This window comes from Perca fluviatilis, chromosome 12 (genome assembly GCF_010015445.1).
Source record: "Perca fluviatilis chromosome 12, GENO_Pfluv_1.0, whole genome shotgun sequence".
In the NCBI taxonomy this organism is placed as follows: domain Eukaryota; kingdom Metazoa; phylum Chordata; class Actinopteri; order Perciformes; family Percidae; genus Perca; species Perca fluviatilis.
In genome coordinates, this window is record NC_053123.1 from 25,798,616 (window position 1) to 25,826,265 (window position 27,650).

Genomic DNA, 27,650 nt, shown 5'->3' on the forward strand with positions numbered 1-27,650 from the left:
GTGTGTGTTCCTTATGTGCATGTTTTTTTTTTATTTAATTTTATTTAAAGGCACCTTTCTCAGCACTCAAGGACACCGTACAGGGATACGACACTTTACAGTTTCACATAACAAATTAGGATCCACACACACTTTGTTTTGGCAACATCATCCCTGAACTGAACGGCTTTCCAGCAGCCTTTATTTATGTGCATGAGGGAAGGTGTTTTAATTTGACACACTTGTTAGATTCAAGTGATCATGAAATCTCCATTCAACCTTCTCCATGATTTGCACTTTTCAATAAAACAAACCTTTGGAGCCCACGAGCAGTTAAGGTTAACAACACTTATACACAATATTGGTCCTGCCTGATGAAGCACCTTACCCACAGCTTCAATAAAAACACTTTTACTATGGATGTCAAAGCAAAACCAAACTGGATTATCTGCAAAACAATACTGAACAAAATCCCACAACTCAGTGTGACGTCTGTCCGCAGATCTGAGTCAAGAAACCATTTATTTGTATAGACAATGATTTGGATACATGCAGGTGGAGGGAGTGTTGTAGAAATGCATAAACACACACATTGGTTTCAACCACAACAATGTGATTTTAATGAAATTAAGAATTATTGGATGTTGAAGATGAATGAGTGTGGGGGAGGAAGTTGTCCATTTTATGCCGGTTCAGGATTGATATATTGAAGGCCAGGGAGGAGGCGACTCTGTGTTGGGGATCCATCTTGGGAGCTGAGTCACCCAAATTAATTTACGGGCCCCAGACAGTACCTGGAAAAGGAGAGATTGGAGAGGTGCACAAGACTGAGATGATAGGGGGGGAAAGAGGGTAAGTGGATGTGAATAGGGATGGGCAGAGGGAGGGCTAAGGTATGGAGGGAAGTGGATGAGGAGGAGGGAAAGGGAGGGTTGACAGGTGATTAGGGGTGCTGTTGAGGCATGTCCCTGCTCCCAAACCTAAGTTAACTAGTTCACATCGTAAGTTTTCAAAGATACCAATTATGTTAGGCTGAATTATGTGAAATTAGATGATTTTAACAACCTTAGAGCTACTCAGGATATCCCGTCTCTCTTGCATCGATTTCAGCCTGTCCCTTACAATTACCCTAACTTCATGGGAGTGCAATACTGAAACACATGGGTGCCTTTTGGAACTTATTTCTACCATCTTCCTAAATAGACAACCCAGAAAAACACTCAACTTTTTGCTGGTGTCACTCACAAGTTTTTTTTCTGGGTTGTCTGATCAAGAATATCTGAACTTGTTGTAAAGTTCACATCACCAGCAGGTATCTATATATGCTAACCTTCAGGTGAGTCAGAGGTGTTGTCATTGTGGCGTCCAGCAGAAATGAAGGAGCGGAGAGTGTGAGCTCTCATAGCCATTGACAGCTGTTGATTGGTGATACCCAGGAACATGTGTCATGACCCAACATTGCAGCCTATACCCACATAAGATTCTCCCTCCATTTCTGTTTTGAAATCTAGGCTTAAGACACATTTTTACACACTAATATCTCAATCTGTTATCATGTCTATAATTCTATGTGCAAATTGCTGCTTGTTGTTTTCGTTGGGATGTTCTTTTTGTGTTTCTTTCTACTTTATTTTTACATTTCAATGTTCTTTTATGCAGCACCTTGGTGCTTTTTTGTACAGCACTTTGGTCAGCTTAAGCTGTGTTAAAATGTCCTCTAGAAATAAACTTTACTTACTTACTTACAGCCACCTCAAAATTGAGAGAACTTAGTCAATAAAGTTTTATTTTCACCTCGGTATGTCATATAATGAAATTCTTGCTCCTCTAGTGCAAAAAACACAGGATTGGAAGGAATCATCTACTGCATTTCATTGCAGCTTCAAATAATTTGAATCACGTCACAGTTTCAACTGGAAGCATCAGAACGTCTCATATATGTTCCTGACTGACTGTGTTGTACACAGTCATGCAGTGACTCATGACAGAACAGAACAAAGTCTGTCTTTATGGCCTGATTAGGAACAACACATTCCGAGAATCAGGCAGAGCAGCACTGTGAGTATGAGTCTGGCAAGAATCGATTTGTCAGCCATCCCTGTCGATCAATAACAGACTACCATAAAACTTGAGAAATGTAATTGGTACGAGAGCTTATTAGCAGCTTGGTAACACTATCTACTACTGACCCATGTGTTTCAAAAACAGGAACATTTTAAACATTTATAATTTCATCAGAAAGTTTAGTATGCATTTATTTGACAGAGTAAAAGTTCTCTGAATGAAGAACTGATTCTAATTGCAGTATAGATGGAAGAATATATCGATCCCACACAGGGATATTGAAGAATATGAACTAGGATTAAGTAAATATGTACTTTACATTTTAAACATATTATACAAATTGATCATTTCAGTAGAAAGTGACTTGTATTGTTGAATGATATGTCACACAAAGTGCAATTGCTCTTGGGGGAATAGTTGCGTCACTGTAAATCACAAAGTGTGGTCTAGACCTACTCTATCTGGAAAGTGTCCTGAGATAACTTGTTACAATTTGACACGTTGAATAAAATTGAATTGAAAATTGAATTGAATTTCTTTTCAAGAAAAATAATAGCTGAGATATTCTTACGGGGAATCGATTAATTAAGCCAAACTGGATAAAAACAATTGTGTAAAGGAAGAAAGTTTCATCTGACAAAACACAGGTACCTGATTAGACTTCAACAGCTGTGTGTCTAAACCACATGGCAGCTCCAGAATTCAGACTGCCATCTTGTGGTACACTCAGCTGCTTGCATGATGCGAGAGATACCTGTTTGCAGTACAAAAGAGCAGACAAACCACATCTGGAAATGCATGTTTTTTACTGGAAAGGATGAACATTTGTAATGTGAAAAATAACTAAAGCTGTCAGATAAATGTTGTGTAGTAAAAAGTGAATATTTACCTCCAAGATGTAGTGGAATAGACGTATAGAGTTACTGTACATCAAAGTCGGGTGAATGGCAGGAGCAAGAAACAGGTGAACAGATGAAGCATGGTGGGAAGGTGAGAAGTTCTGAGGTTGAAAGAGCATGTGTCATCTGACAGTGTTTGGACTGAATTATTGACCCGCTGAATAATGAATAACCAGAATATCTTAAAAAAAACACTTATCTTATCTTATTTGAAAAAGTGATAACCTCTTAGATGTGTCAGAATGAAGCCAGAGGTGTGCTAGAGAGCGTTACTATTATAATGAATGCAATAACCTTTCCATAAACAAAAGGAAATTGGAACATCATGAGTGAAGACAGAAGCATGGTCTGTCATTGTTCAAATTGTTAAAGGATGTTGTCAAAATGAATGAGGAAATTTGTTTTCATAACCTAGCCTTGTGTGTGTGTGTGTGTGTGTGTGTGTGTGTGTGTGTGTGTGTGTGTGTGTGTGTGTGTGTGTGTGTGTGTGTGTGTGTGTGTGTGTGTGTGTGTGTCTGTGCACTTGGCAGAGATAGATGATAGGAGTCAGAGAGTTTCAGTTATACAACCGTTTTGATGCTATCATCAATATTCATCATGAAAAAGGAGCATTCAGTACATAAATCCAGAATAGACCATGCAGCCATCATAGGGGTCCAATCACAATCCTGCAATTTAATCCAATGTATCTTGAAAGTGTTGTTAAATTATTTTATTTTACCAGAAAACAAACAGCTTATGTAAATCTTGCACTTTCTGTATGTAAATCCTGTACTCTGTATTTCCTATTGAATTATTTTCTATTTGTTTGTACTTTTTTATTCTATAATTTGTAGCATGTTCTATATTGCCTATACTGCATAGTTTAGGTTAAAAAAGGGAAGCATACAACATTTACTAAATTTTTTATACTATATATTTCTATATTTTCAGGGCTGTTACAATTCATGTTGGCTTGCATTTGTGAGAGAAATATCTTCAGCTCTCATGTGACTGAAAAAAACTCACACATTGACCCACATAAAAAATGGATGGAGATTAAAAAAGATTAAAAAAAAGAAGCACATTCTTGCCCTACAAACTTATTCCGAAGATAATGATGATGTTGCTTTTAACTTGTACTATTTTTCATCAATTGACTTAATTGAAATGAAACATCTAAACTCCTCATTAGGTGTAACTGCCACCTTCACATTTTTATGTTATGCAAACTGACGTTACATCCTTCTAAATCATTACTCACAAGCTAATGCCTAAAAAAAAAGATGAAATGATTCATCATTGTCACCTCTTGTTTTGACATATTTTACTAACAGCCTTTGGTATATGAAGTGTTCGAGCATTTCTATTTCTATTATGAAATCTGTGTCAAGAAATTACAAAACGCCAAGAATAGATGTTCAAAATGAGGGTCACTCAAGCCTGTTTCATAAGGTAATGAACTAGGGTAGAAAGCAAGTCTTGTATGAAAAATGAACCGTGTCATAACACTATCACTTGCTGTTGTTCCATGAGGTGTTTATGTATATTATTGCGGGTGTGCGTATGGATGGTTTACCTGTGTCTGCACATGTCTGTACCTGTGTGAGTGGGCAGGTTATGTGACACTCCATGATACCTTATTATCAAGAGATTCATCTTGGTGCTGCATCTCCTTTAGTTACAACACCCCCTTACACATGCACACTTCCTGCAGGGCGTGTTGAACTGAGAGCAGTGGTGGTATAATACTTCAGGGAGTCACAGAGGCTCATGTCATCCTTATACAACTTTTTCCAATTTTGAAAAAAAGAGTGAAGCTCATGTTTTCTTTCATCCAACCCACTGGTAATACATATATAATTTTTAAAAGAATAAATTGTATGTGACCGATGCAAAACAAGCACCAGCTAGCTAGCTACCCTCTCACATATGTTTTGGTCCTTGTCTGAAACTTAATATTTTTTGGCAGTAGTGCTTTAAAACTTTTTCAGATGTTTTGGAAGTATGCATAGAACCTTCTGCTATCACTGCAGTATTTGGAGTAACCCCACAGGATACACATCTTACACCCCAAGCAACAAATATGATAGCTTTTGCAGCTCTCTTAACTAAGCGACTTATATTCCTCAAGTGGTATGAGAAGTTCTTCCCGACCTTTAAGATGTGGATTAAAGATATTACGCATCATTAAGTGTAGAGAAGATATTCTTCAAGGTGTGCTCAAAAATGTTATGCTTTATGAAAGCCTTTTATGACCTATGTGGAAAGGACAGATGACACTGTCAGAGTTATGTTGCTGACCCCATTTTACTTTTCACGTGTAGGTTATTTATTTAGGTGGGATTTCAATTTGTATTTATTTTTTGAGTATTTCTTTTATACTGTTATTAAATTGTTTGTATGTTGTTGTTTTTGTTGTGTGCATGTCGCTTGTGATTCCTGAACGCTAGTGTTTGTTGAATGGTGCAGTGCTACTGTTAAAGGGATGGGGCTCTGTTTGAGCATAGGTAGGGTGTTATAATGTGTTTACTTTACTGTAAAAACTATTAAGGTGGTTAAACTTAAAAACCTATGTTCAATTGCTGCCTTAAAAATTTTAAGAAACTCAACTTTAAGAAAGCGTTGTTTTAACTCATGATGTCATGTAAATTTGTTTAATTAATGATCATTAATTGTTTGAACTTAATACAGCGAGTTAAAACAGCCATCTATATTACATTGTCCATTCAAGTAAACTTGCTTTCTCTTGTCAAACAAACATACAATTCTACGTGGCAACTTCTCTGTATTCTTCTCTGTGCCCCTCTTCTTGTTTCCCCTTTTTTTTTTTTTTTTTTTATAACTTACAGACATGAGTTAAATGAACATTGACCACCTGGACAAAACTCACATTCAGTCAAGATGATGGATAACTTTAAATTTAACTTTTCAATTTTCAAACTTGTCATGACAGGTGGAGTTAAAGAGAAGAAATAAGTTCACATAATCCTTTTTTACAGTTCTCTCTTTATATACCAAAGCAAAAAAAGAGTGGTTTGTTTAGCTGAACATACATCAGTGGTGCCCTACCCTGCCTAAAGGATATTTACCATAGACTGTAAAAATGACATATTTACACCAGCGCTGTAAGTATATTATATATATATGTAAGTATTTTCTCCCTGTTAAGGTCGGGAAGAAGGTACCGAATACATCAGGCCAGCACTGAGAGGCTCAGGGGAAACTTCTATCCTCAGGCCACTAGGCTCCTAAATGAGGTCACTTTCTAAGACTGTATTTGAATGGCACTACACCATTTGAGATTGTTTCAAATCCAGAAAAGTGGAATAACCAGGCTACTTTTATACCATAATAAAATACTTGTATTTATTTTGGCTGAAAATTATAGATTTGAACCATTCAATACTGATTTAACAACTCCAAAACAGACATGAAACACTGCTTACATAAATCATTACATAAACATTCAATCCCACAGCCAGGACTAGGCAGAGATTGAGTGATAATTTAGCTAACTCAAACAGAATATAATTATCCTTATTTTACCTGAAGGCATCTTATTGTGATATCACGTGTGAAACCTTGATTTAAAAACCAAAAACTTGTTTTAGCTTACAGATAGTCATCCACTGTTGTCTGTGAGAGGTTATACAATATATTTGCGTTGTATAAGTGAGCCACTTAACGGGCCAATAGGAGCCCGCTTCGTGCGTCTCGTGACGCCCTACGCTTGCTTCCGCGAAAAGTACGTGAGATCCCAAGGAGCAACAACCTTTAGCTGCTGAAGTTAGCCGACCAGCGACCCAAATGGAGTACCCCAGCAACTGCTTTATTTTCATCCGATATTTGTCGCTTTTGAAGAGAAAGACATGACATCCACATTCGTTATAATATACAGGGTTTGGGGGCGTCGGGTTGTAGAGAGTTTGTGGAGTTCGACGAGCGGTGTTAGTTAACACGCTGTAACGTTAGCTCTCGGCTTTAGCTAGTGCTTCGGGCTCTCTTACATAAAAACAGCCGATCGGCTGATGTGGACTGGAGCAAAGACGGGCGTGTAGCTAGGTCTGTAGCTTAGATATAGCCACTTACCCTTGACTTCAATGTATTGTCAACTATTTTAAAACATACCTTGTTGAGTGTGATATAGTATCTTAACGCCGAGTTAGCACGATAGACCAAATGGAAATTAAGCTTCTTACTTGCTAAGTACGGATGACTTGACCCACCGCCTCTCGACTTAACGAAAAACATTGCTGAAGAATAATTTCTAATTGATTGCGTTCTCTTAAAAAATAGACATTATCTGGAAAGCATGTAACGTTAGCCGAGAAATTTAATCTGACCGCCTCCGTGCTGTAAAGTGGAAGGGTAAAAGCGGAGCAACGGACTCAAAGCTTAGTACATGATAACGCCGACCTTCTTAATTCCGAGAAGCCAGGTGTTTACAGGGAACACGCATCACACACGGACCAGCAATGTTACACAGACGTGCTGTTTTATCTGGATTGAGGTCGTATGATTTAAGTCCGAACCCACTTCCAGTGACTAGCCGTGGTAGTCGGGTATCAGTGAACCTCTTCGCCGTCGCTTAAGTAGTCGATTTCCCCCTTAAAGGAAGACGATGGAGACGGGAATAAGGTCTCAGCAGGGCGAGCTGTTCGTCCACCCGCTCTCCAACCCTGGGGCTGCGGGGATTTGCCCCGAAATGCTGGAGGTGGCAGAGGAGGCCAACCGGGCTGGGGACTTTAACCTGGCTGCGGAGATCTACAGCTCCCAGCTCGCAGACCTCCAGCAGCCCGACAGGGGCTTATGTCTGAGAAAGGCCGACTGTCTGTGCCGAGCCGGGCGGATATCAGAGGCGCTGGACTCGTACTGCACAGCTGCAAACCTGGGCAAACTGCGCCCGGAGGAACTTTGCCTCTTGGTGGAAACCATCGCCCGGACTCTGTGTGAAAAAGAACTGGGCATCCACTGGAGGTTAAACGGGCATGGTAACCGCAGCAGCAGCGGGGAAGATGGGGTTGAACGTGATGGAGAATGTGGAGAGGATGAAACACTGGACTTGTTTTCCTGTCGCCTCTGCAAGTGTCTGCTCCACGAGCCTATAACCGTGGAGTGCGGACACACTTTCTGCAAACGGTGTTTAGAGAACAACTCCGTCAAAGAGTGTATACACTGCAAGCAACAGTTGAACAAAAAAGATGGTCTGCTTAACGACCTGAGATTGAACGTTGTTCTCAGCAGCTTACTGGATAAACTGTTTGCAACCGAAAGCAAAGCTAGGAAATTATGGATCGAAGGAGAGGTTTTGTGGAAAAAGCAGAAACTCTCTGATGCTATGGAGAAGTACAACGCAGCGGTGGATCTAGGTAAGATGGCTCAGCCTTCATGTGTTAAATAAAATGTGTTTTATATTTCCCTTTCTTTGTTAATTGTGAGAAGTTCTCATCAAAACTTTAGTGTTTTGTAAAGGTGACCTACTTTGTTCGGTGTAGCTTTTCTGTGTCACCGATAAGCGGCGCCACTCCTGCCTCTTTAGACTGCACTGAGATCAGACGTTATATGACGCATCGGACTTCGTTACCTAAGCAGCATACATACTGATCTACTTCTTTCCAGTGGCGCATTTAGATCATGTTTTCTATTTGTCCCCGTCAGTGCTGTGGTGTTTTCATAGGGCAAATATGGGGAACACTCTCTGGACATATGATAGCCCACTTTGTAATTCGGACCCTATCGCATCCACAAAATATTGTATTTATATGCATAATGCTTACTGCAATAATATATCGTCCTTGTCTGTGGCAGACTGTGTTGGACTTAAGCCCGAACCCCTCCCCTTACTCTTGGTGTTTCATAAGCTGGCAGTTTATGATGTGTTGGATAACATAACAGCAAGTTTGAATCCTCAGAAATTTGAACCGACCTCTTTCCACATCTGGCCTCCATATCAGACCCTCATAAAAAACAATTTCCCCTGTTCCTTTAATCGCTTAATGGGTGAAAGAAGTCGCAACTGGAGATGAAAGTGTGAAGAAAAAGGGGAGATATATTTCAGTGTCTGTCATTTTGAGCGTTAGAATGGCACATTTTCAGATATTTCTGTCCCCAGATCAATATTGATTCATGCCTTCTGTTTTGTGAAGGACTCAGGGTGACAGGAGGACAGCGTGCCTTCACAGCTTTGTCACTGCCAATCAATGTTTTCCCAACAAATCAGGAGGCTGCAGGCAGGCAGCAGGAAGCCTTGTGGTGTCTGTGATGTAAGAGGAGTGTAATGGGCTCATGATGTCAGCAGATATACAGCTGTTATTCAATACAGCTGCTTTCTCTCTCTTGTTGGTTGTCCGTGCCACATGTCTTATGCACTGCATTCACACAACAAAAGTGATATAATGATGTACTGTGTTCTGTTTGTATAAGAGAGAGAAACCGCTGCAATAAATGGCTACTGAGGGAGAGGTTGCAGTATGTTTTGCAAGTTAACCCAACTAAGGCCGGAAAAATTGGAGGACAACATCGGCATTCATCATTCATTTAATTTATTATACAGAAAAATTTTTAAAGCAACAATTAAGTTACAATAAAACGGGCCTGGCTCAGTTTAAAAACTGGTTTACAGCAGGTTCCTGTTCTTGCAGCGACATAAAACATTGAACACAATTTCGGCACATTTATACAAGACATTATTATTGACTAGACAGATAAAAACAAATAAAACATGAAATACGGAAAAACAAGACCAAAAACAATACATGAACAATCGTGATTCAATTAATGAAAAACTAAAATAAAGACATCTGCTCAGGAGGAAGCAAACAGGCAGGATTGAAACAAGAAAAAACATGGTCAAAAAAAGAAGGAGATATCCGGTAGTTCTCAACAGTAAACGCCCACTTTTTCAACGGCTCTGTTTCCAGTAGTAAATTTCCCCATTCAATTTGTGCATTGATGTTTCAGAAAGTGCTTGTATAAAGGAGCCTGGAACCAAGCCAACCAGCTATGAGATTCCAACCAGCTATGAGATGAATCGTAACCGTAAAACATTTGATACGCTGCAAAAAATATTTTCGAAATGGAAAAAAAGCGCAAAGGTACAATACTGTGTACATAAACGATCATAGACTTCAGTGGAAGCAGCTCACTAGCCATTCGCAGGTTTGCGGGTGTGGTTAACATTTCCATTGTAACGTGGAGCTCCACCAATCGGAGACGTTGCTATTACGCTTAGGATTGTGGGTAGGTAGTTGCAATTCAATTTGATTTATAGTCAAATTATAACAGAAGTTATCTTGGGACACATTACAGATAGACTAGGTCTAGACCCCACACTATAATTTACAGAGACTCAACAATTCCCCCATTCTGTTGAGCTCTGTTGCCTCTTTTGTGACTGTTTTCTGTTTCTGGATCTGCCACTTTTTTTTTCACTCCTAATGCCTAATATCTTGCGTGTGTCTCTTTGGTGAGAAGCGATGAGAATGTAGGTCATCCACCTTCTCTGTTAAAGCACATTCAGTGTGAGCTTAGTTGACCTAATGCAGTGCCACGATCATGTTACAGTAAACGGTAATTCTTACCAAATTTGTTCTTGCTTGTGAGTCAGCTGTCCCGAGCCTGACAGATCAGACTTCCCGTCATAGTGTACCGGCAAGGTGCAGTCGAGACTCCAGGGAGAGAACTGTGCTGTTTTTAACTTTGTAAAGTGAAAAATTACATTTAGATTTTGCTAGACTTTAGGGATGCAAGCACCTATTCTCCAGGCATAATATTCCAAATGTTCGTTTTTGCAGTCTCACAAAAAAGGCTGTTTGTATAGCACAATAATTGTGCACATGTAACTGTTGTCTGTTGTTTGTGCTTGATTCTCAGCTGATTTAGCTCAGGCAGCTTTTTCCCCTTCTGTTAAGCTTTTGGGAAAATGAGAGATCCAGCTTTTGGAAAATGGTTTCTTAAATAACTTGCCAAAGGGTTAAAGAATCCAAAGTTCCACCCCCGAAGTGCTAAGGGCAATGGCAAATAAAAAAAAAAAAGAATTGTTGGTAAATCAGTAATGGTCACCAACTTAGTGAGATGGAAGGAAACTGGAGATGCACCGCGTTGATGTATACTGGGTTTGGTCTTTTTCAAAGGACACTGTTGTGTATGCACAAGCTAAACGTCCTTAACCAAACAAATCAATGGAAAAAAAAGTGTTGTTATATACACTCAACGCCTACTTTACATCTTGCTAGTACCAGGTTGGGGCCCCTTTCGCCTTCAGAACTGCCTTAATTCTTTGTGGCATGGATTCAACAAGGTGCTGCTGGAAACATTTCTCTGTGATTTTGGTCCATATTGAGGTACACTTCGGTCATAAAGGGATGGACATGGTCAACAACAATACTCAGGCAGGCTGCGGTGTTTAAAGTGCTCATATTATGCTTTTTGGCTTTTTCCCTTTCCTTTATTGCGTTATATTGCGTGTGTTTTTTGTGCATGTTATAGGCTTTTTACAAAGTGAAAAAGCCCAAAGTCCACCCAAAAGTTACCATCTTCCAGAGAAAACTCTGTTCACAAACTGCTCCAAACAGCTCTATTGTAGTCCAGCCTTTACTTTTGTGACAAACGTACGTCACTTTGTAACACACGTTATAATGCTCGCCTGGCACGCCCTCATACTCTTCTTAAAGCGCCCATATTATGCTCATTTTCAGGTTCATAACTGTATTTTAAGGTTGTACCAAAATAGGTTTACATGGTTTAATTTTCAAAAAACACCATATTGTTGTTGTACTGCACAGCTCTCTCTCACTGCTGCAGATCCTCTTTTCACCTGGTTTCTGTTTTAGCTACAGAGTGAGACCTCTTTTCTTCTTCTTCTTCTGTACTATCTTTGATTGCACTCGCACATGCTCAGTAGTTCAGATGTAGAGCATGTCAGCTAGCTAACTCTAGAGACAGTAAAAGAAAGCCTGTTTCTCCAACTTTGGTCAGTTACAAGGCAGGATTAGCTGGGAGACTTCTAAATGAGGGCGCACATGTAGAAGTAGTTCTTTGTAGTACTTGGTGAACTTATGTGTGTTGTAGCAGTGCTTTGCGCATTTAGAACGACGAGCATAGCATAGCGTTAGCATTAGCGTTAGCATGCTAATGCTAACGGTTAGCATGCTAACGAGCTAACGGTTGTGGTTAGCCAGCTCATTTCGGACTGTGACGTCACAGTCCGAGCCGATTTTGAACAGCTCACCAGGAGACTGAAGGCAGGACACATTCAGAAACCGCATCTCACTCAAAACAGCATGGATGGATTTTTTTCAAAGTTTGTATGTGTGTGGAAGCACCAGAGACACAAAAGAACACCCCAAATCCCAGAAAAAGTGATTTTTTCATAATATGGGCACTTTAATGGCTAGTTGTCCTTACCTATGTACTGCGCATGTGCTACTCCCAACAAAGATGGTACAAAAATGAGATGCCTCACACAGGGTGAAAAGAGGAGCTGCAGTACAACAAAAATAGTTTTTTTTTTATTAAACCACATAAACCTATTCTGGTACAACCTCTAAATAAAAGTATGAACCTGAAAATGAGCATAATATGAGCTCTTTAAACATTTAGGGCCCAAAGTGTGCCAAGAAAAGATCCCCCACCCCATTACCTTGCATCATGTTGTTTAAGCCAAATTCAGACCTTACCATGTGATGACGCAGCAGATTTGAGACTGATCAGGCCAGGCAATGTTTTTCCAATCTTCTTTTGTCAGTTTCATGTTTTTAGTGGACAGGAGTCGCACCCAATGTGGTCTTCTGCTGCTGTCGCCCATCTGCTTCAATGTTTGTGTTGTGCGTTCAGACGCGGAGATGCTCTTCTGCAACAAAAAAAAAGTTCAAATGGGAAAAGTATTAAGGGAAATTTCACAGTTCTAGGTGTTTTTCACTGTTGATTTGTTTAACTTTTTCACAGTTTTTTAAGTTCAATAATTGCAACATCTTTCGAAAAGTCAATGAGTCATCGTTTTAAATAAATGGGATTTTAATATGGACCAAAATAATCTGGATTATGATTTTTTCCATAATCGAGCAGCCCTAGTCTTGACCACGTATTCATGCCTCAATGCATTGAGTTGCTGCCACGTGATTGGCTGATTAGATATTTGCGTTAACAAACATTTGGACAGGTGTACCTAATAGAGTGACCAGTGAGTGTAAGTTATTTTATGTTAAAAGGGTATTTGCATGACTAACACTAGAAAATAATGCTAACAAATTACACATCTATAAGAGAAGAATAACAAAGAACTTTCCTCTTGCTTCTTTGCAGCTGTGTGCTATTTTGAACAGTCTTCCACAAATGTTTATTAAATACATACACTATTATTGTGCTTTGAACTAATCCCATGTAGCCTAATCAAAGTCACTGGTCGGTGGATGAAATATTTGTTTATATAATCATTATTAAAGTGTACCATTTGCTAATGTGGCACACAAACCCAGCCATGCAGTGACTGTTGTATAACAAAAACAGACTGGTTATTGTGCTCCGACACGACTGATGTTGTAAGGTTTTATCACTACATAAGTTAAATTTTACAGTTGCACGTGTTCTTACATGTCCAATTGGTCTCTAGCCACATGTTACATTGTTGCCCTACTTCTGCTAGACCTAGAAAAAACCATCCATCCCCTGGAGGCCTACATACTGACCTGATGGTGTGTGTCTGTTTTTCCTGTGGTCTACAGTGCCCTCTTCAGGCAGACTGCTGTGTCAACGGGCTGAGTTGCACATGGAGATGAGGAACTTCAGTCAGGCCGTGCAGGATGCCAACAGCCTCTGTAGGATAAAACCTCTCTGGACAAAGGTGAGACACAGGTTTGAAATGGATCTGTGGGGCAAAATTAAATACAATTGAGTCAAACTAATTAAAACTATTCTTCTTCAGATCTTCTTCTTATGTTCATGAGCATCAGAAAGTTGTTTTATTTATTGCTGCCAGACAACACTGTCCCCTGCGGGTTACAGTAAACAGGACAGCTCAGAATATACTTCTACTAAAATCAAGTGAACAGAAAAACATGGGGGGTGGAATGCAAAGGTGTTGATTATGGTGCAGATATGCATGAATCTTTCCAAATAAATGGGATAAAAAAGTAAATTTTGGACCCTGAATCTACATGTCTGTGCTGCAAATAACCATTTTATAGTCAGTGTTCCACCTATATTTTGCATTACACTTTTTTCATTTAGTAGTTGAGATATATGATATAGCATAGATAAAGATATGCAGTAGCAGAAGCATTGGACACGAGTGAAGACCGACGGAATGTAATCAAATATCTTCTTTTTGCAAATGACCCCTGTCTACATATGAACTGCCATTTTAAAATAAAGTGCATTATGACTTGGTACTAAAGCTATTAGTGATGTAAGTGGATAATACACGATGTCTTCAAACTTACTGCAGATTTCAAAACATCTTGCTAAACGAGGGACATTTGTTTTGAAGGTGGTGTATAATAAAAATGCAATAATAGAGATGCTGATCCATCACAACACAGCCCATTAAAACACCTGTTGATATGAACAGATTGTGACATTGAGTGTCTTTTAGTTTTTGCGTGTAGAAGAAAATATGTGTAAATCACACTTTCACACAATATTTTTGTTTATTTCAGGCTCACTATTTGAAAGCCACGGCGCTGAGCGAAGCAGGCCGGAATGATGAGGCATTGCAGGAATACTTTGTGTGTGTGGCGCTAAAGCCCGACTGGACCAAAGTCAAAATGGAGGCTCAGAAGGTAAGAGAAGCTCCTTTTCAATTAGAATTGTAAAAAAAAAAAAAAGAAATCCTCATTTATTCATCCTTAGGCGTAACATTTTTCAATTTCTGATTTTAAAAACAGGCGTATAATATGAGGCGTAGACACGTTTAAGTCAAGTATATGTCATGGACAAGGAGAAGAAGATGTCAGCTCAGAATACAGAGAGAAAAACAAATGTCCCCATGTTCTTCTGCTTATCTGTCTGTGTATTGTGAACATTAATCAGATGCCTTGTCTTGTTTCATCCTGCAGGTCCTCAGCGACGTGTTCTCTTCTGTGTTTGAGAATAGCGACATGCCCACTCCGCTGCACCCACTGCAGGGGCGAGTGGCCACCCGCCTCATCAAACCCCCTGCCTTGCTTAGGTCCCTGAGGCCACTCACACAGAAACCTGGATCCTCCTCACAGGTGACTGCACACAAGCTAACACACTCCACGCACCGAGGCCTTTGGAAACATCTGTGAGAACGGATAGATTATCCTAATGATTTGAGGACCAATCGGAACATTAACCCTTCAGTTTTTATTCCAATTTTATAGCATTTGAAAAAAAAAGTTTTGAAACAGTATCCTGACCAAACTTTGGTCTGTGATTCACTCAAAATCATCTGATCTTAACTATTAGCCCAAATAGTTGATAATTTCTGCTTTTTTTTTTTTACTAAAAAATTTGGTATAATGTAATTTAAATTAGGTTTATTGACCATGAATGAAAAAATAAGTCTCGGAAAAAGGGAATGAAACGTCAGAAAAAGTTAATTTTCATATTCATGGTGGACGGGAAGACAACACAAGGGTTTAAGGTGCCCTGCCGCACGTATTTCATTACTTTGTGGTAATGTCTGAAGTTCTACCACGGACAAAAAATGCCTTGGTTACCTTGTTTCAAGCCATTCTAGCGTGGTATAGAAAGCCTACAGGAAGACTCTGCTCGATTTCTACCAGTTGTCATTAATATTCAACAAGCTAAGCTGTTTGAATCTGATTTGCTAACAGCTAGCCAATGAGAGCCTGGCTGTCAGAATCCTTTACCCAGCCCAACTGGGCGAGCTAATGAATAGTAATGAGCTCAGGCAATATGATGTCAGACTGACCAGCTTTTGTAATTGGCCTGATTTCTCTGCTTATTTCTTTTCAGTGGCTAGAGCTGACAGAGGAGGTAGCAGTTCATTTTCACATTCACAACATAACACAAACACATATGGACCTAAGATATTTCAAAAATAAGCAAGTAAAAACAGTTTTGTATGGCAGGGCACCTTTTAAGAAGATATTCTATAATAATGAAATATATATTTTATTTAATGTCAATGAAATCAGTTACACAACTCAAAGGGAAAATTGATGAGACTGGTGATCTTATCAGAGCACAGCTTGTTGAGTGTACTTTCACCGCTGCTGTCAGGACTGTGGCTGTCAAAATGATCATACCTTCAGAATCATCCGGCTCTGACAGGCTGACTAATCTCTCTGTCCATCTGTGTGTCCAGGACTCAGAGTTTAGTGTGAATAAAAGCGCTCCAGTGGACAACTCATCCTCCAGACTCTCTGCTCCGTCTCCTGGTAAATCTGAGCATGCTGCAGGGGAGGGCCGCACCGATAGCCTGGCCAGCTTTCTGGCTGCACTGCCAGCATCCCCTGGTGGCCTCAAGAGGAAACACAGCGAGGATGGATCCTCAGCAATCTTCAACCCCCCCTCCAAACTGCTCAGACCTGGTAATTCTTATTTAATTTTATACTTTTTATTGATCCCCAGTGGGGAAATTACAATTTACACACCGTTTGTTAAAAATCACTACACACTGGTAGGAGAATCTCTCTCTCATTCACTGTTGTTGACTGATGATTCACATGAAAGTACCATAACACTGATCACTGAATATGATTTATCGATATGAATTACTTTATTTATTTATTTATTTATTTATTTTTGTCCCTACTTGGCATAAACTCTAAATAATTTGCTCTCATTGGTGTCACTGATTGGATGCCGTTTTCCCTTCAAGTCTGTTTTTTTTTAATCATTATTAATGGGTGATAGAATTATTAAATTGACTGATTTTTTTTTTTATGTATCAACTTGTGCATCATTTTAATCCTATTAGTAAAATAAATCATTGCATTCAATTTCAGTGCACACATTACTGTCATATTCTTCATGTTGCTTTTGAGTAAAGTGGGAAATATCAGCATTTGAAGTAGCATGCGAACATGCAAACATAGCGACTACGACTTACGTGATGTGGATTCTGTTAATTTAGAACTTTAACCTGAAGGTGTATTACTTTTTGTTTTACTTCTTAGTTCAACAATCTTCAGTAATGACCAAGTGAATGCAATACAGCATTACAAAATCATTGCAAAGAAAGGAACAAGTAGTACAAGTAATTACTTTCTTCACTGAGTAATTGCTGTGTTATTAAGTTAATGGAGATGTGTTGATCCTGTATTTGGCTCAAATAATCCAATGCTGTGTACATCCTGCAGTCTGCTTCTCTGTACTGAACCAGCTAAGCTACTTTTCCAGCCAGAAAAGAGTAACATATTACGTATTCAATATATGTTGGGCATGTTTCACGCTTTTGCAAAGTTTGAAGAAGAAATCTGCCCTCTCTGCTCTGTCGATAATAAATACCCTGAACACTGAGCGGTGGTGATCGGTTGCCTACCAATCGGAAGGTTGGTGGTTTGATCCCTGGCTCTGCAGTCCCATGTCGAAGTGTCCTTGGGCAAGACACTGATCCGCGACCTGCTTCCGATGCTGCGCCATCGGTGTGTGAACGTTTATCTGATGTGGCACCTTGTACAGCAGCCACAGTATAAGAATGTGTGTGAATGGTTCCTGTACTATGTAAAAGCGCTTTGAGTAGTTGTTAAGACTCGAAAAGTGCTACATAAATACAGTCCATTTACATTTTACAAATGTGATGACGTTGCGATGTTTTGTACAGACGAGGAGAGCAGACCGAAGATGGACGCCGTGTGTGGCAGGAGGACGTTTCCTGCTGAGCTGTTGGACAGTGGAGATATGGAGTGTTCACTCTGCATGAGGTGACTGCACACAGACAATGCATGAAACATGCAGCCATGATATCAATGGCTAACGGCCAGTGTTAGAGAGCACAGCATTTTAGGTGTGGCTGTGTGCTTTTCGTCATGTGTTCTCCTGTCTGTTCTCCAGATTGTTCTATGAGCCGGTGGCCACTCCCTGCGGACACACCTTCTGTCTCAAATGTCTGGAGCGCTGCCTGGACCACAACTCCAACTGCCCTCTGTGCAAGGAGAATCTGTCTGAGGTACACGCACGTTTTCTATAGTCAAATATGCGAATACCCTTAGGTTAAATGTCACATGATATGGTGCTATTTGGATGCTTTTATATAGACTTTAGTGGTCTCCTAATACTGTATCTGAAGTCTCTTTCCCGAAATTCAGCCTTGGTGCAGAATTACAGCCACTAGAGCCAGTCCCACAATGAGCTTTCCTTAGGATGTGCCATTTCTGTGTCTGTAGCTATTGAGGAGGAGAGAGGGAGGGGCAAGGTGGAGGGTGGGGGTGTGGCCTTGACCAACTGCAACTTTGCTCGTTTGAAAGCCATGATGTCTCTTTCTCATGGGTGGGCCAAATTCTCTGGGCGGGCAAAGCAGAGAAAGGGGAGGTAACCTTGCTCCTTATGACCTCATAAGGAGAAGATTCCAGATCGGCCCATCTGAGCTTTCATTTTCTCAAAGGCAGAGCAGGATACCCAGGGCTCGGTTTACACCTCTCACCATTTCTAGCCACTGGGGGACCATAGACAGGCTGGGGGAATGAATATTAATGTTAAAAAAACCTCATAAAGTGACATTTTCATGCCATGGGACCTTTTTTTAAAAAAAAAAAAAAAAAAAAGGGTATTACCACTTTATTGAGAAGGTATGACATCGTTAGTGTTGTGACTTTGGTGGAATTTGTATTGGTGCTGAATAAATGTTTTCGTATCGTAGTTAGTATGTTGACAGAAAGTTAATCAACATCAGTTTTTATAATTTATTAATTGCTGAAGTAGTTTATCTGTCAAAAATGTGATTTTGCTGTTCTCAGTTTTATATAATTGGAAATGTAATGTCTAAGTTTGGTTGGACAAAAACAAAACACTTGATTGCAGGATTAATAGAAAATCTTGACAGAAAAAATGATAATAAAAAACCTAGTATCTAATAAAATAGCATACTCATGGTATTTGTGTGTTGCCATTGCAGTATCTGGCCACCAGGGGCTACAACAAGACCCTGCTGATGGAGGAAGTGCTGCAGCGTTACCTGGGAGACGAGCTGGCAGAGAGGAAGAAAATCCATGAAGAGGAGATGAAGGAGCTGTCCAAGTAAGTTTCACACACATGCAAACACACGCACACTGAAATGGTTTAAACGCTTTATATCTGAATACACTAGTCACAGGATCAGAAATATACTGTATGTTAGGAAGTTTTTTTAATTGTAACAGTAAAACCCTTTATGTATTCAACCTATAAAAAAAAAACGTCTCAGCTCATGTGGATTTTAAAATGTTAACTGGTTTTGTTATTTCAGCATGTAGTTGCACTGTTTGTTTGTTTTTACTTCTGTTTAACAAAAACAAACATCTAAAATGGCAAAATATTTGAAAATTACAATAATGAAATCAATTTGGCAGTGCAATATTTGCTATATAAAGTTGAACTCCTTTGATTTGACAAATAATTCTGCGCACTTAATTGGCTACTTCCAGACAGAATTGAGCGGTGTTCGATTTCTAAAACCTCCAGATACGCACAAACGCAACCGGCTCAACGTCTTCACTGTGTCTCTTGTAGTTTGAACCAGGAAGTTCCCATCTTTGTGTGCACCATGGCCTTCCCCACCATCCCCTGCCCGCTGCACGTGTTTGAGCCACGCTACCGGCTCATGATTCGCCGCTCCATGGAGACGGGCACCAAGCAGTTTGGCATGTGCATAGCTGATGAGCTCAAAGGCTTTGCTGACTATGGCTGCATGCTGGAGGTGAGTGTTTCTAGAGTCGGGACAGGATAGTACTACTTTGCTGCATGCAGTCAAATAACAGGTATTTTTTTGTCTTTCAGGTGCGAGATGTGAAGTTCTTTCCTGACGGCCGTTCAGTGGTCGACACCATCGGCGTGTCGCGGTTCAAGGTCCTCAGCCACGGCCAGAGAGACGGCTACAACACCGCCAAGATAGAGTACCTGGAAGATCAGAAGGTGGGCTGAGAAGATCTTTGTGTGGGTGTGTTGTCTGTTAGAGCTTGGCATTCCGGACACTTACCATCATGCTGCTGCCAATCAAATGTCACACAAAGTAGAACTTAGGTTTTTGCCCCAAGCTGCTTTGTGACAGCTGAGCAGTGGGTGGGTGGGAGGTGGGGGGAAGCAATCCTGAGTTCCCCGCTCTGTGCCACTGGTAAATTCAGTCTTCCCAGAGGGGAAAAACTATCCCTCTCTGCACTAATCACACATAGGCAAACACATACGTTTGCTGATGTTAAATAATATATGCCTAGTCTACATCCACGACGTTCCACTTCCGGTGTGGTTCAGGTGCTGCCAGTAATTCGGCCGGAGAACTTTCATTTCGGCCGGAAGTCCGTTACATTCCGCTTTTTTTTTATGTTGGCATTTTAAACTCTGGTGGTTTTATGAGGATTCTGGTTACCTGCTCCTCAGATCTCTGCAGGGTAAATCCAGACCGCTAGCTAGACCGCTGTCCAATCTGAGACAACTTTTGAACGTACACATGTTCCACCAAAACAAGTTCCTTCCCGAGGCTATTTTGCAGATGCACCGGTGCTCCGCCCTAGACGATTGTGATTGGTTTAAAGAAATGCCGATAAACCAGAGCACGTTTTTCTCCCGTCCTGGAATGCTGTGTGGACTAGCCAGACCCTCCTCCGCAGCGTTGTGGAGGAGGGTCTGGCAATGCGAGACTAATGTGTGCCTAAATTCTTTTCTTAGAATTAAAAGAATTTAAAACTCTTTTTAGACAGGTGGAGGTTTTTGTAATAATAAAAAGAAAATAATCCTAATAATCCACCTCTCTATCCTATCAGATGGAGGGGGAGGCGCTGGAGGAACTTCTGAAGCTGCACGACTCTGTCTACGAGCAGGCCAACAACTGGTTCACCTCGCTGAAAGACAACATGAAGAGCCAGATCCTCAGCCACTTTGGACACCTTCCCAGCAAAGACCCCGACCCACAGGTCAGCAAACACCTGTGAAGCACACTTTTACCACGATCACTACAGATTTAAACATAAATACATGATGAAATAAAATGCCCATTTACAGGTTAAAGGTATAGTAAGTGATGTTAATCCAATACACTTTTTGTCAAATTCAGTGAATATTTCCTCACGGTCACTCAGCTCTCTATTTTCTGTGTGCGCTGAAAAAAGATCTGGTGTTAATACTGGCTGTGTAAATGGAAAACAAACGGAAAGGTGCGCAAGAGCCACAAAACACTATTCCAGCCAATCGGCAACAGGCAGTGACAGTTGATGGTAGGGGCGGGAGTAGGCCTGTCGCAATATGCAATAAATCAATTAATCACATGATAAATAAAAATGAGCTCGATCTTTTTTAAATGGAAATTATCGCGGCTTTTTTTTTTTGTTAACCAAGACCAAGAGTCCATTTTATTTAGTGTTTTTGGTTGTTTTGTTCATTTATTGTGGATATTTAAAATGTCTTCCAGTTCCAGTGTTAAATATTCTTTAGAAATAAAAGTTTATTGATCTTTAAAAAGTCTACCTTCATTATTATGCCATTAGCATTATATTAGATGAAAATGGTCTCAGAATGACAATATTATCGTTTATTGCAATAATTTCTGGGACATTTTATCGTCCAGCAAAATTTGTTGTCGTGACAGGCCTAGGCGGGAGGCGGGGAGGCAGCATTTGAATATCCCGACCAGTAGTTATCTGTCTGTAAATCTGGCGGAGCTTCTGAAGGGGTGGGGTTGTATTTGTTTGGCAGTTGAGTACAAATATCAACAATCTGTGCAGAATCACTTAAGCTTTGTGAGTAGTTCAATTGAAGAGGGTGTTTTTTATTAAAAATTTTTTAGATATGCATAATTCTTAAATGCCTTAAGAGGAATTTAAGTATTTTACAAAAAAGAAAATTAAAGGAATTGTGCAGCCAGTTTTTCTTTTTTTCTTATATCTTCCCCCAATAATCATCTCGCCACCCCCTGCTTGAAGGTAGTCCCACATAAAAAGCTGAGCACTTAAGTAAGTGCTCTAACCACTGAAATCAGATTTCCTTTTTAAAGATGCTCAAGAAAGATTGTCCAGATTGTCCACACAGCCTTTCTTAAGCCCTGTGCGCAGCGACAGACACACAGAGATCAACCGTATATATCTTTTCTCTCCTGCAGGGCAGTCCCAGTGGTCCGGCCTGGTACTGGTGGCTGCTCGCTGTCCTTCCGTTGGAGAATCGAGCCCAGCTCACCATCCTGGCCATGACCTCCCTCAAGGACCGCCTCATCGCCATCCGCCGGGTTCTCATATTCGTCACGCGCAAGAGGCCGCGGTGATTGCCCACCCCCTCGGGTTCATTTGTTGGTTCATTTGTTAATTAGGTCACTCGTTGGCTGATTCATTCAATCAGTTCTACATTTTTGTTTACGCTTTCATTTACTTGCCCACTCTTACATTAGTTAATTCTCTCAGATGCCCATGAGCTCCTCGCTGTTTCATGTACATGAGTACATCTCAGTTGTGTTGAGAGCGTCAGCTGGGCCAGGGTGCTGGCGTTTCTCATCTGTCTGTCTGTCTGTCTGTCTGTCTGTCTGTTCATCCAGCCATCCTCCCCACCCGCATCTTCTCACTGGATGAATTAAGCTACAGCACGTCACCTGAACGATTGACCTCTCAACCCTTGTTCTTTGTCGAGGCCGAGGTAAAGTCAGGTCAAGCTGCTTTACTTCCATTTAGATCATTCACGTAATTTACCCGTCTCTCTGTTATGAAAGGAACAAAAACCTGTCCTCACAAAAGCTGTGTGAGCGGAAAGGATCAGGTTCAAGAGGAATTCATTTTTCTTATATATCTATACTAAGCAGTATTTCACATAAGCTGAAAAAGCAGTGTGCCTGCCAAAGAGCCATGTGGCCCAACGCATCTACAAGTGTGACAGTTTGTACAGGTACAGTCAAAACAAAAACTCAACTAAAATATAAAGCAAAAGCAAAAACCCTTGCTTAGTGGCAACACACTAAAGTGAATGTACTGGTCCGGCTGTAGTATGTGGATGTTTTTCTTTCTCCTTGCTATATTTACAGAATCCGTTTGGCAAGGTGCACATGAGGTAGGATTTCTGTATGTGCAACAGCTGCTTCACTCTAAATCTTCCTGACTGAGCCAAAACTCATGCAAAAACCTGGAGCTTTCTATCTGCTGCCTCACCCGGTGGTGGGCACGTACCTCAGACTGTCTGATAGAAAGTAAAGGGCACCATGGGAGTCGTTGTATTGAGAGGAGCCTGATTATGCCCATGCTAACACTAAAAAAAACACCAACAAAAAAACACATACTACACTGTGTGAGAACAAGTGCAACTCTACAATTTGTTGTCAAATGAGATTAAGATTTAAACGTAAGTCTGTCTAGCACACAAGTTCTAGTTGTATTTAGGAAAATGCACACACAATACTTCTTCCAGATACAGTTGATCTGGAACTGTGTCCTATTGTAGCATATCTCTGACGACTTTAAATACAGACTTAGGTGTAGGGGTTGATTGTATATTTTCTTTTGTTTTCCGTTTCTCTCTCTGCTATGCCCTTAAGTGTACGTGTTTGAAATCTTAAGTTGGGTGATCTTTATGTATATCAATGTAACTCTGAGGCCTTTTTGATGTTTTATTTAAGGAACGTTTCACCCTTTCTCTTCCTTTTTCTCATTCTCTGTCAGTACAGTTACATGCACACTGTCATGCAAGTACAGTACATAAAGTTGCCATGTAAAGTTTTCTTGTAAACAATTATGTTTATATTAAATGTTTCTCACCAGAACACATTGTGCCTATCCTTGAGGCCTGACAAACCTGTTGAGTAATGTTCGTTTCTCAAACATTTTTGGAACTTGCATTGTTCCTTTTTTCTTTTTTTTTACTGGCACAATGCGCTTAGCATCACCAACCATTGATCAATGAAGGAGCTTGACACTGTTGACAGGAATGTGTTCCCTCCACAGCCCTACTAGTGGTTAAAAACTATGAAGGAAAATCAACCCTCTGAAGACCGGCGCGTCCACACGATGTTTGACAAAACTCCTACTCGAAAAAGCGATATTACAGAATTTAATTTAAAACATTTATTTACTATTTTAATCATATATATAGCCTAAGATTTTGGTAAACTCATTTCAAACACCGAAACAATTCGTACAACGCATCATCATTTAAGGTTGGTTTTCAAAAGAGATTTGAGCAATTTCAAAAAGCCAACATTGTTTCAGCTTTAGCGCCAAATTATCTCTTTACACAATGCTCTGGAAAAAATGTGGGCGTCACTAAACGGAAAGCTGACATTTTGACGTGAAACACATGGGAACTAGTTATATGCAAATACCCTTAAAAGGTCAACTTAAGGGCGCCTGGTTAGCTCACCTGGTAGAGCAGGCGGCCATATATAGAGGTTCACTCCTCGACGCAGCAGCCGCGGATTCGACTCTGACCTGCGGCCCTTTGCTGCTTGTCATTCCCCCCTCTCTCTCCCCTTTCAAGTCCAAGCTGTCCTATACAAATGAAGGCCTAAAATTTCCCAAAAAAAAAAAGGTAAATTTAAGAAGATGTGTGAAAATGCCCTTATACCTCAGAGGGTTAAAGGAAATTGGTAAAATGTTATACAATAATGACCATGTAGCCCAAATGTAAAAGTTATGTTTTAAATGATGGGTTCCTGTTTAGTTTGCACACAGATGACCCAATACAGGTTCCTGACGCTTTCAAGCTATTCCACTGATCAACGGTTGGTTGTAAGAACCGCTGTGCCAGTTAAAATGCAGGAAAGAAGAGTGGTAGGTGATGTAAAAAACGCAGGTTTTAAAATATTCAAAACGGCAGCTTTGCTAATGTTTTTCTCTGGATTTAAATTGTTTGGTGAGAAACACTGAATGTAAACCTGTTTGTTTACAGTCATATTTGACAGCATACCTTAAAAGGAAGGAGGAATTGTATTAGGATGTGTTGATGACTTAAGTGCAACTATTTTTGCAAGTCATAAAATGAAATCAAGTATTTACAGTAACTCTCAAAGAGTGAGTAACGTTGAAGTCACATGCTTGACTTTAAGCTGGTTAAGTTCTTTTAATATGACCGCTGTTGTGATCGCATTCTTAGAGTGCATTTAAATGCACCATTTCTCTGTATAATTCTGTCCTTCCAAATGTCTGAATCCTCTGCAGTCACTTGCTCTCTGTACGGGGCCGGGGCTCACAATGTGCTGCATTTCCCTGGTACATTTGTAAATTGAGATCTTATACCTATTTTTTATAGCAAATAAAGAGAAACCCATTCTGTCCCGTTTCTACCTGTTGTTGGTTTGTAGCTGCTGATTTTATATTGTAGTTAAGAAGAAAGAACACCATGTTTTTTTGTTGATTTATTTTCATTGGAAAGTGAAGAAGATACACATTTCCATACAGGAGCAACATCCTCACCTACACATATCCCACTGTCATGCTCACAGTTGTATAGGTTATTACGTGGATGCTTGTGAACTATCAAACTGGTAAGTTCCCAAGGTTTTTTAATGAACTAAACTACTAAAAGTTTAAAAAAGCAACTAAATATCCACTTCATCATATGCCATAGGACATATTGGACGCCTCAGAATTTAGAGATACGTCTCTAAAGTCATTCCGACTCATTGCACGTTCTGTCAACCTGAACAAACTTGATCCTTCCTGCACATGGTCTGGGAGTGTGAACAGGTGCATGAGTTCTGGAATAAAACAACATTAATAATATCTGATGTGATAGGATGTCAAATTCCTACTGATCCCGTTTTGTTACTTAATGACAACTCTAAATTACACCTGCTTGGGAGACAGAAGAAAGATTTGGCTAGCCAGATCAACTGCAACCAAGAAAATGATAGCTCAACGCTGGCTCGCCCCCCCTGTATAAAACAGTGGTTGGCGTACTTCCCAGACATAGTTATGCTTGAGCTCTCTACAGCAAGGATTAACAAAGCCAAGTCATCAACTATAGATCTATGGAGAAACGCAACAGCACAGGTATCGGTTCTAATGACCTGATCATCGCAAGAATTAGATGAGAGCGACTAGGCAAGGTGTGAATTTTGTTTTGTTTTCTTGTATTTTGGTCCATTTTGTTTTCCTCGAGACCGTGGGTGGTGGGTGAGGGTTTTGGTTCCTTTTCGATTGTATTTGTCCTACAGTTGTGTTCAAAATAATAGCAGTCGTCAGTCAACATCACTAACTTCATAAATCCAATTGTTTTGGTAGAAGTGATATTTCTACATGGCAAAGAATTTACTAGTAAGTGTTGTAGAGTCATAGAAAACCAAGAGACCCAACAGGCATGACATGCATGCTGCTCATTCTGTGTAATTGAATCTGTAATTGAAAGGGGCATGTTCAAAATAATAGCAGTGTTGTGTTCACTTTGTGAGGTGATTGATTCTGTGAAGACGCAGGCGTCAATTATGGCCCATGTTTAAGGAAGGAAGGAAGCAAATGTTGTGTATGCTGGTTATAGAGCATTTCACACTGAAATACTCAGCAAAATGGGTCGAGGAACAGCGGACTTTGATTAAAAAGTTGATTGGAGAGGAGAAAACATATAAAGAAGTGCAAAAAATTATAGGCTGCTCAGCTAAAATGATTTAAAATACCTTGAAATGGCATCCAAAGCCTGAACGACGTGGGAAAAAGCGGTCAACTACCATTCTAATGGATCGAAGAATAGCCAAAATGGCAAAGGCTCAACCAATGATCAGCTCCTGGAAAATCAAAGACTTAAAGTTACCTGTGAGTACTGTTAGGATCAGAAGAAGGCTATGTGAAGCAAAGCTATCAGATAGAAGCCCCCGCAAAGTCCCATTGCTGAGAAAAAGAGACCTGTACTGAATAGGTTGAAATTTGCCAAAGGACACATTGACTGGCCAAAGGAGAATTCTGGGGACTGATGAGAGCAAAATTGTTCTTTTTGGGTCTAGGGGCGGCAGACAGTTTGTCCGACGACCCCCATGCACTGAATTCAAGCCACGGTACTGTGAAGACAGTAAAGCATGGTGGTGCAAAATCATGTTATGGGGATGTTTCTCATACTGTGGTGTTTGGCCTATTTATCGCATACCAGGGATCATGGATCAGTTTCAATACATCAAAATACTTGAAGAGGTGATGTTGCCTTATGCTGAAGAGGAAATGCCTTTGAAATGGGTCTTTCAACAAGACAATGACCCAAAACAACACCAGTAAGCGTGCACAGTCTTGGTTCCAGATGAACAAGATTGATGTTATGGAGTGGCCAGCCCAATTCCCAGACCAAAAATGCTGTTTCTGAGGCAAAACCCAGTAATGCAGAGGAATTGTGGAATGTAGTGCAATCGTCCTGGGCTGGAATACCTGTTCATAGGTGCCAGAAGTTGGTTGACTCCATGCAACACAGATGTGAAGCAGTTCTCAGAAATAATGGTTATGCAACTAAATATTAGTGCAGTGATTCAAAGTCAAGCAAACCTTTGAGACATTTTTCAGTTGATACAGTAAATGTTTGAGTTTGTAAAGAAAAATGCAAATACTGCTATTTTTTTGAACAGCCTAATATTCCCTTTTCTTCACTTTGTGTAAAGGTATAACACAAACTTGATCAATTTTGGTCATGTTTTGATTTGGAATTGAATGTGCAGTGTTCCCA

At 40.2% G+C, this 27,650-nt stretch overlaps 1 protein-coding gene and 1 long non-coding RNA gene across 3 annotated transcripts; one reads left to right on the forward strand and one right to left on the reverse strand.

Moving 5' to 3' along the window:
• Positions 1–482: 482 nt before the first annotated feature.
• On the reverse strand, positions 483–6,627 carry LOC120569833. Of its 2 annotated transcripts, XR_005640986.1 has the most exons (4): positions 6,471–6,627; positions 2,933–3,043; positions 2,695–2,797; positions 483–867 (listed from the first exon to the last, which is right to left on the reverse strand). It is a non-coding gene; the product is annotated as an uncharacterized LOC120569833 (long non-coding RNA). The 2 variants fall into 2 exon arrangements; XR_005640985.1 differs by lacking the exon at positions 6,471–6,627 and having other exon boundaries at positions 2,933–3,362.
• Positions 6,628–6,696: 69 nt separating this feature from the next.
• On the forward strand, positions 6,697–23,850 carry lonrf2 (LON peptidase N-terminal domain and ring finger 2). Its single transcript, XM_039817960.1, has 12 exons — positions 6,697–8,293; positions 13,646–13,764; positions 14,579–14,701; positions 14,978–15,133; positions 16,216–16,441; positions 17,677–17,776; positions 17,907–18,021; positions 18,967–19,088; positions 19,560–19,746; positions 19,827–19,961; positions 20,807–20,956; positions 22,138–23,850. Exons 1-12 carry the CDS (start codon positions 7,546–7,548, stop codon positions 22,294–22,296), a joined length of 2,340 nt encoding a protein of 779 aa, XP_039673894.1. The 5' UTR covers positions 6,697–7,545; the 3' UTR covers positions 22,297–23,850.
• Positions 23,851–27,650: the final 3,800 nt, after the last annotated feature.

What these genes read in the sequence shown, in the direction of transcription:
- lonrf2 (XM_039817960.1), top strand. Translation starts at nt 7,546, where the DNA reads ATGGAGACGGGAATAAGGTCTCAGCAGGGCGAGCTGTTCGTCCACCCG. An exon ending in CAACGCAGCGGTGGATCTAG is followed by an intron (nt 8,294 to 13,645) that starts GTAAGATGGCTC and finishes TGTGGTCTACAG; the next exon opens with TGCCCTCTTCAGGCAGACTG. An exon ending in AGTACCTGGAAGATCAGAAG is followed by an intron (nt 19,962 to 20,806) that starts GTGGGCTGAGAA and finishes CTATCCTATCAG; the next exon opens with ATGGAGGGGGAGGCGCTGGA.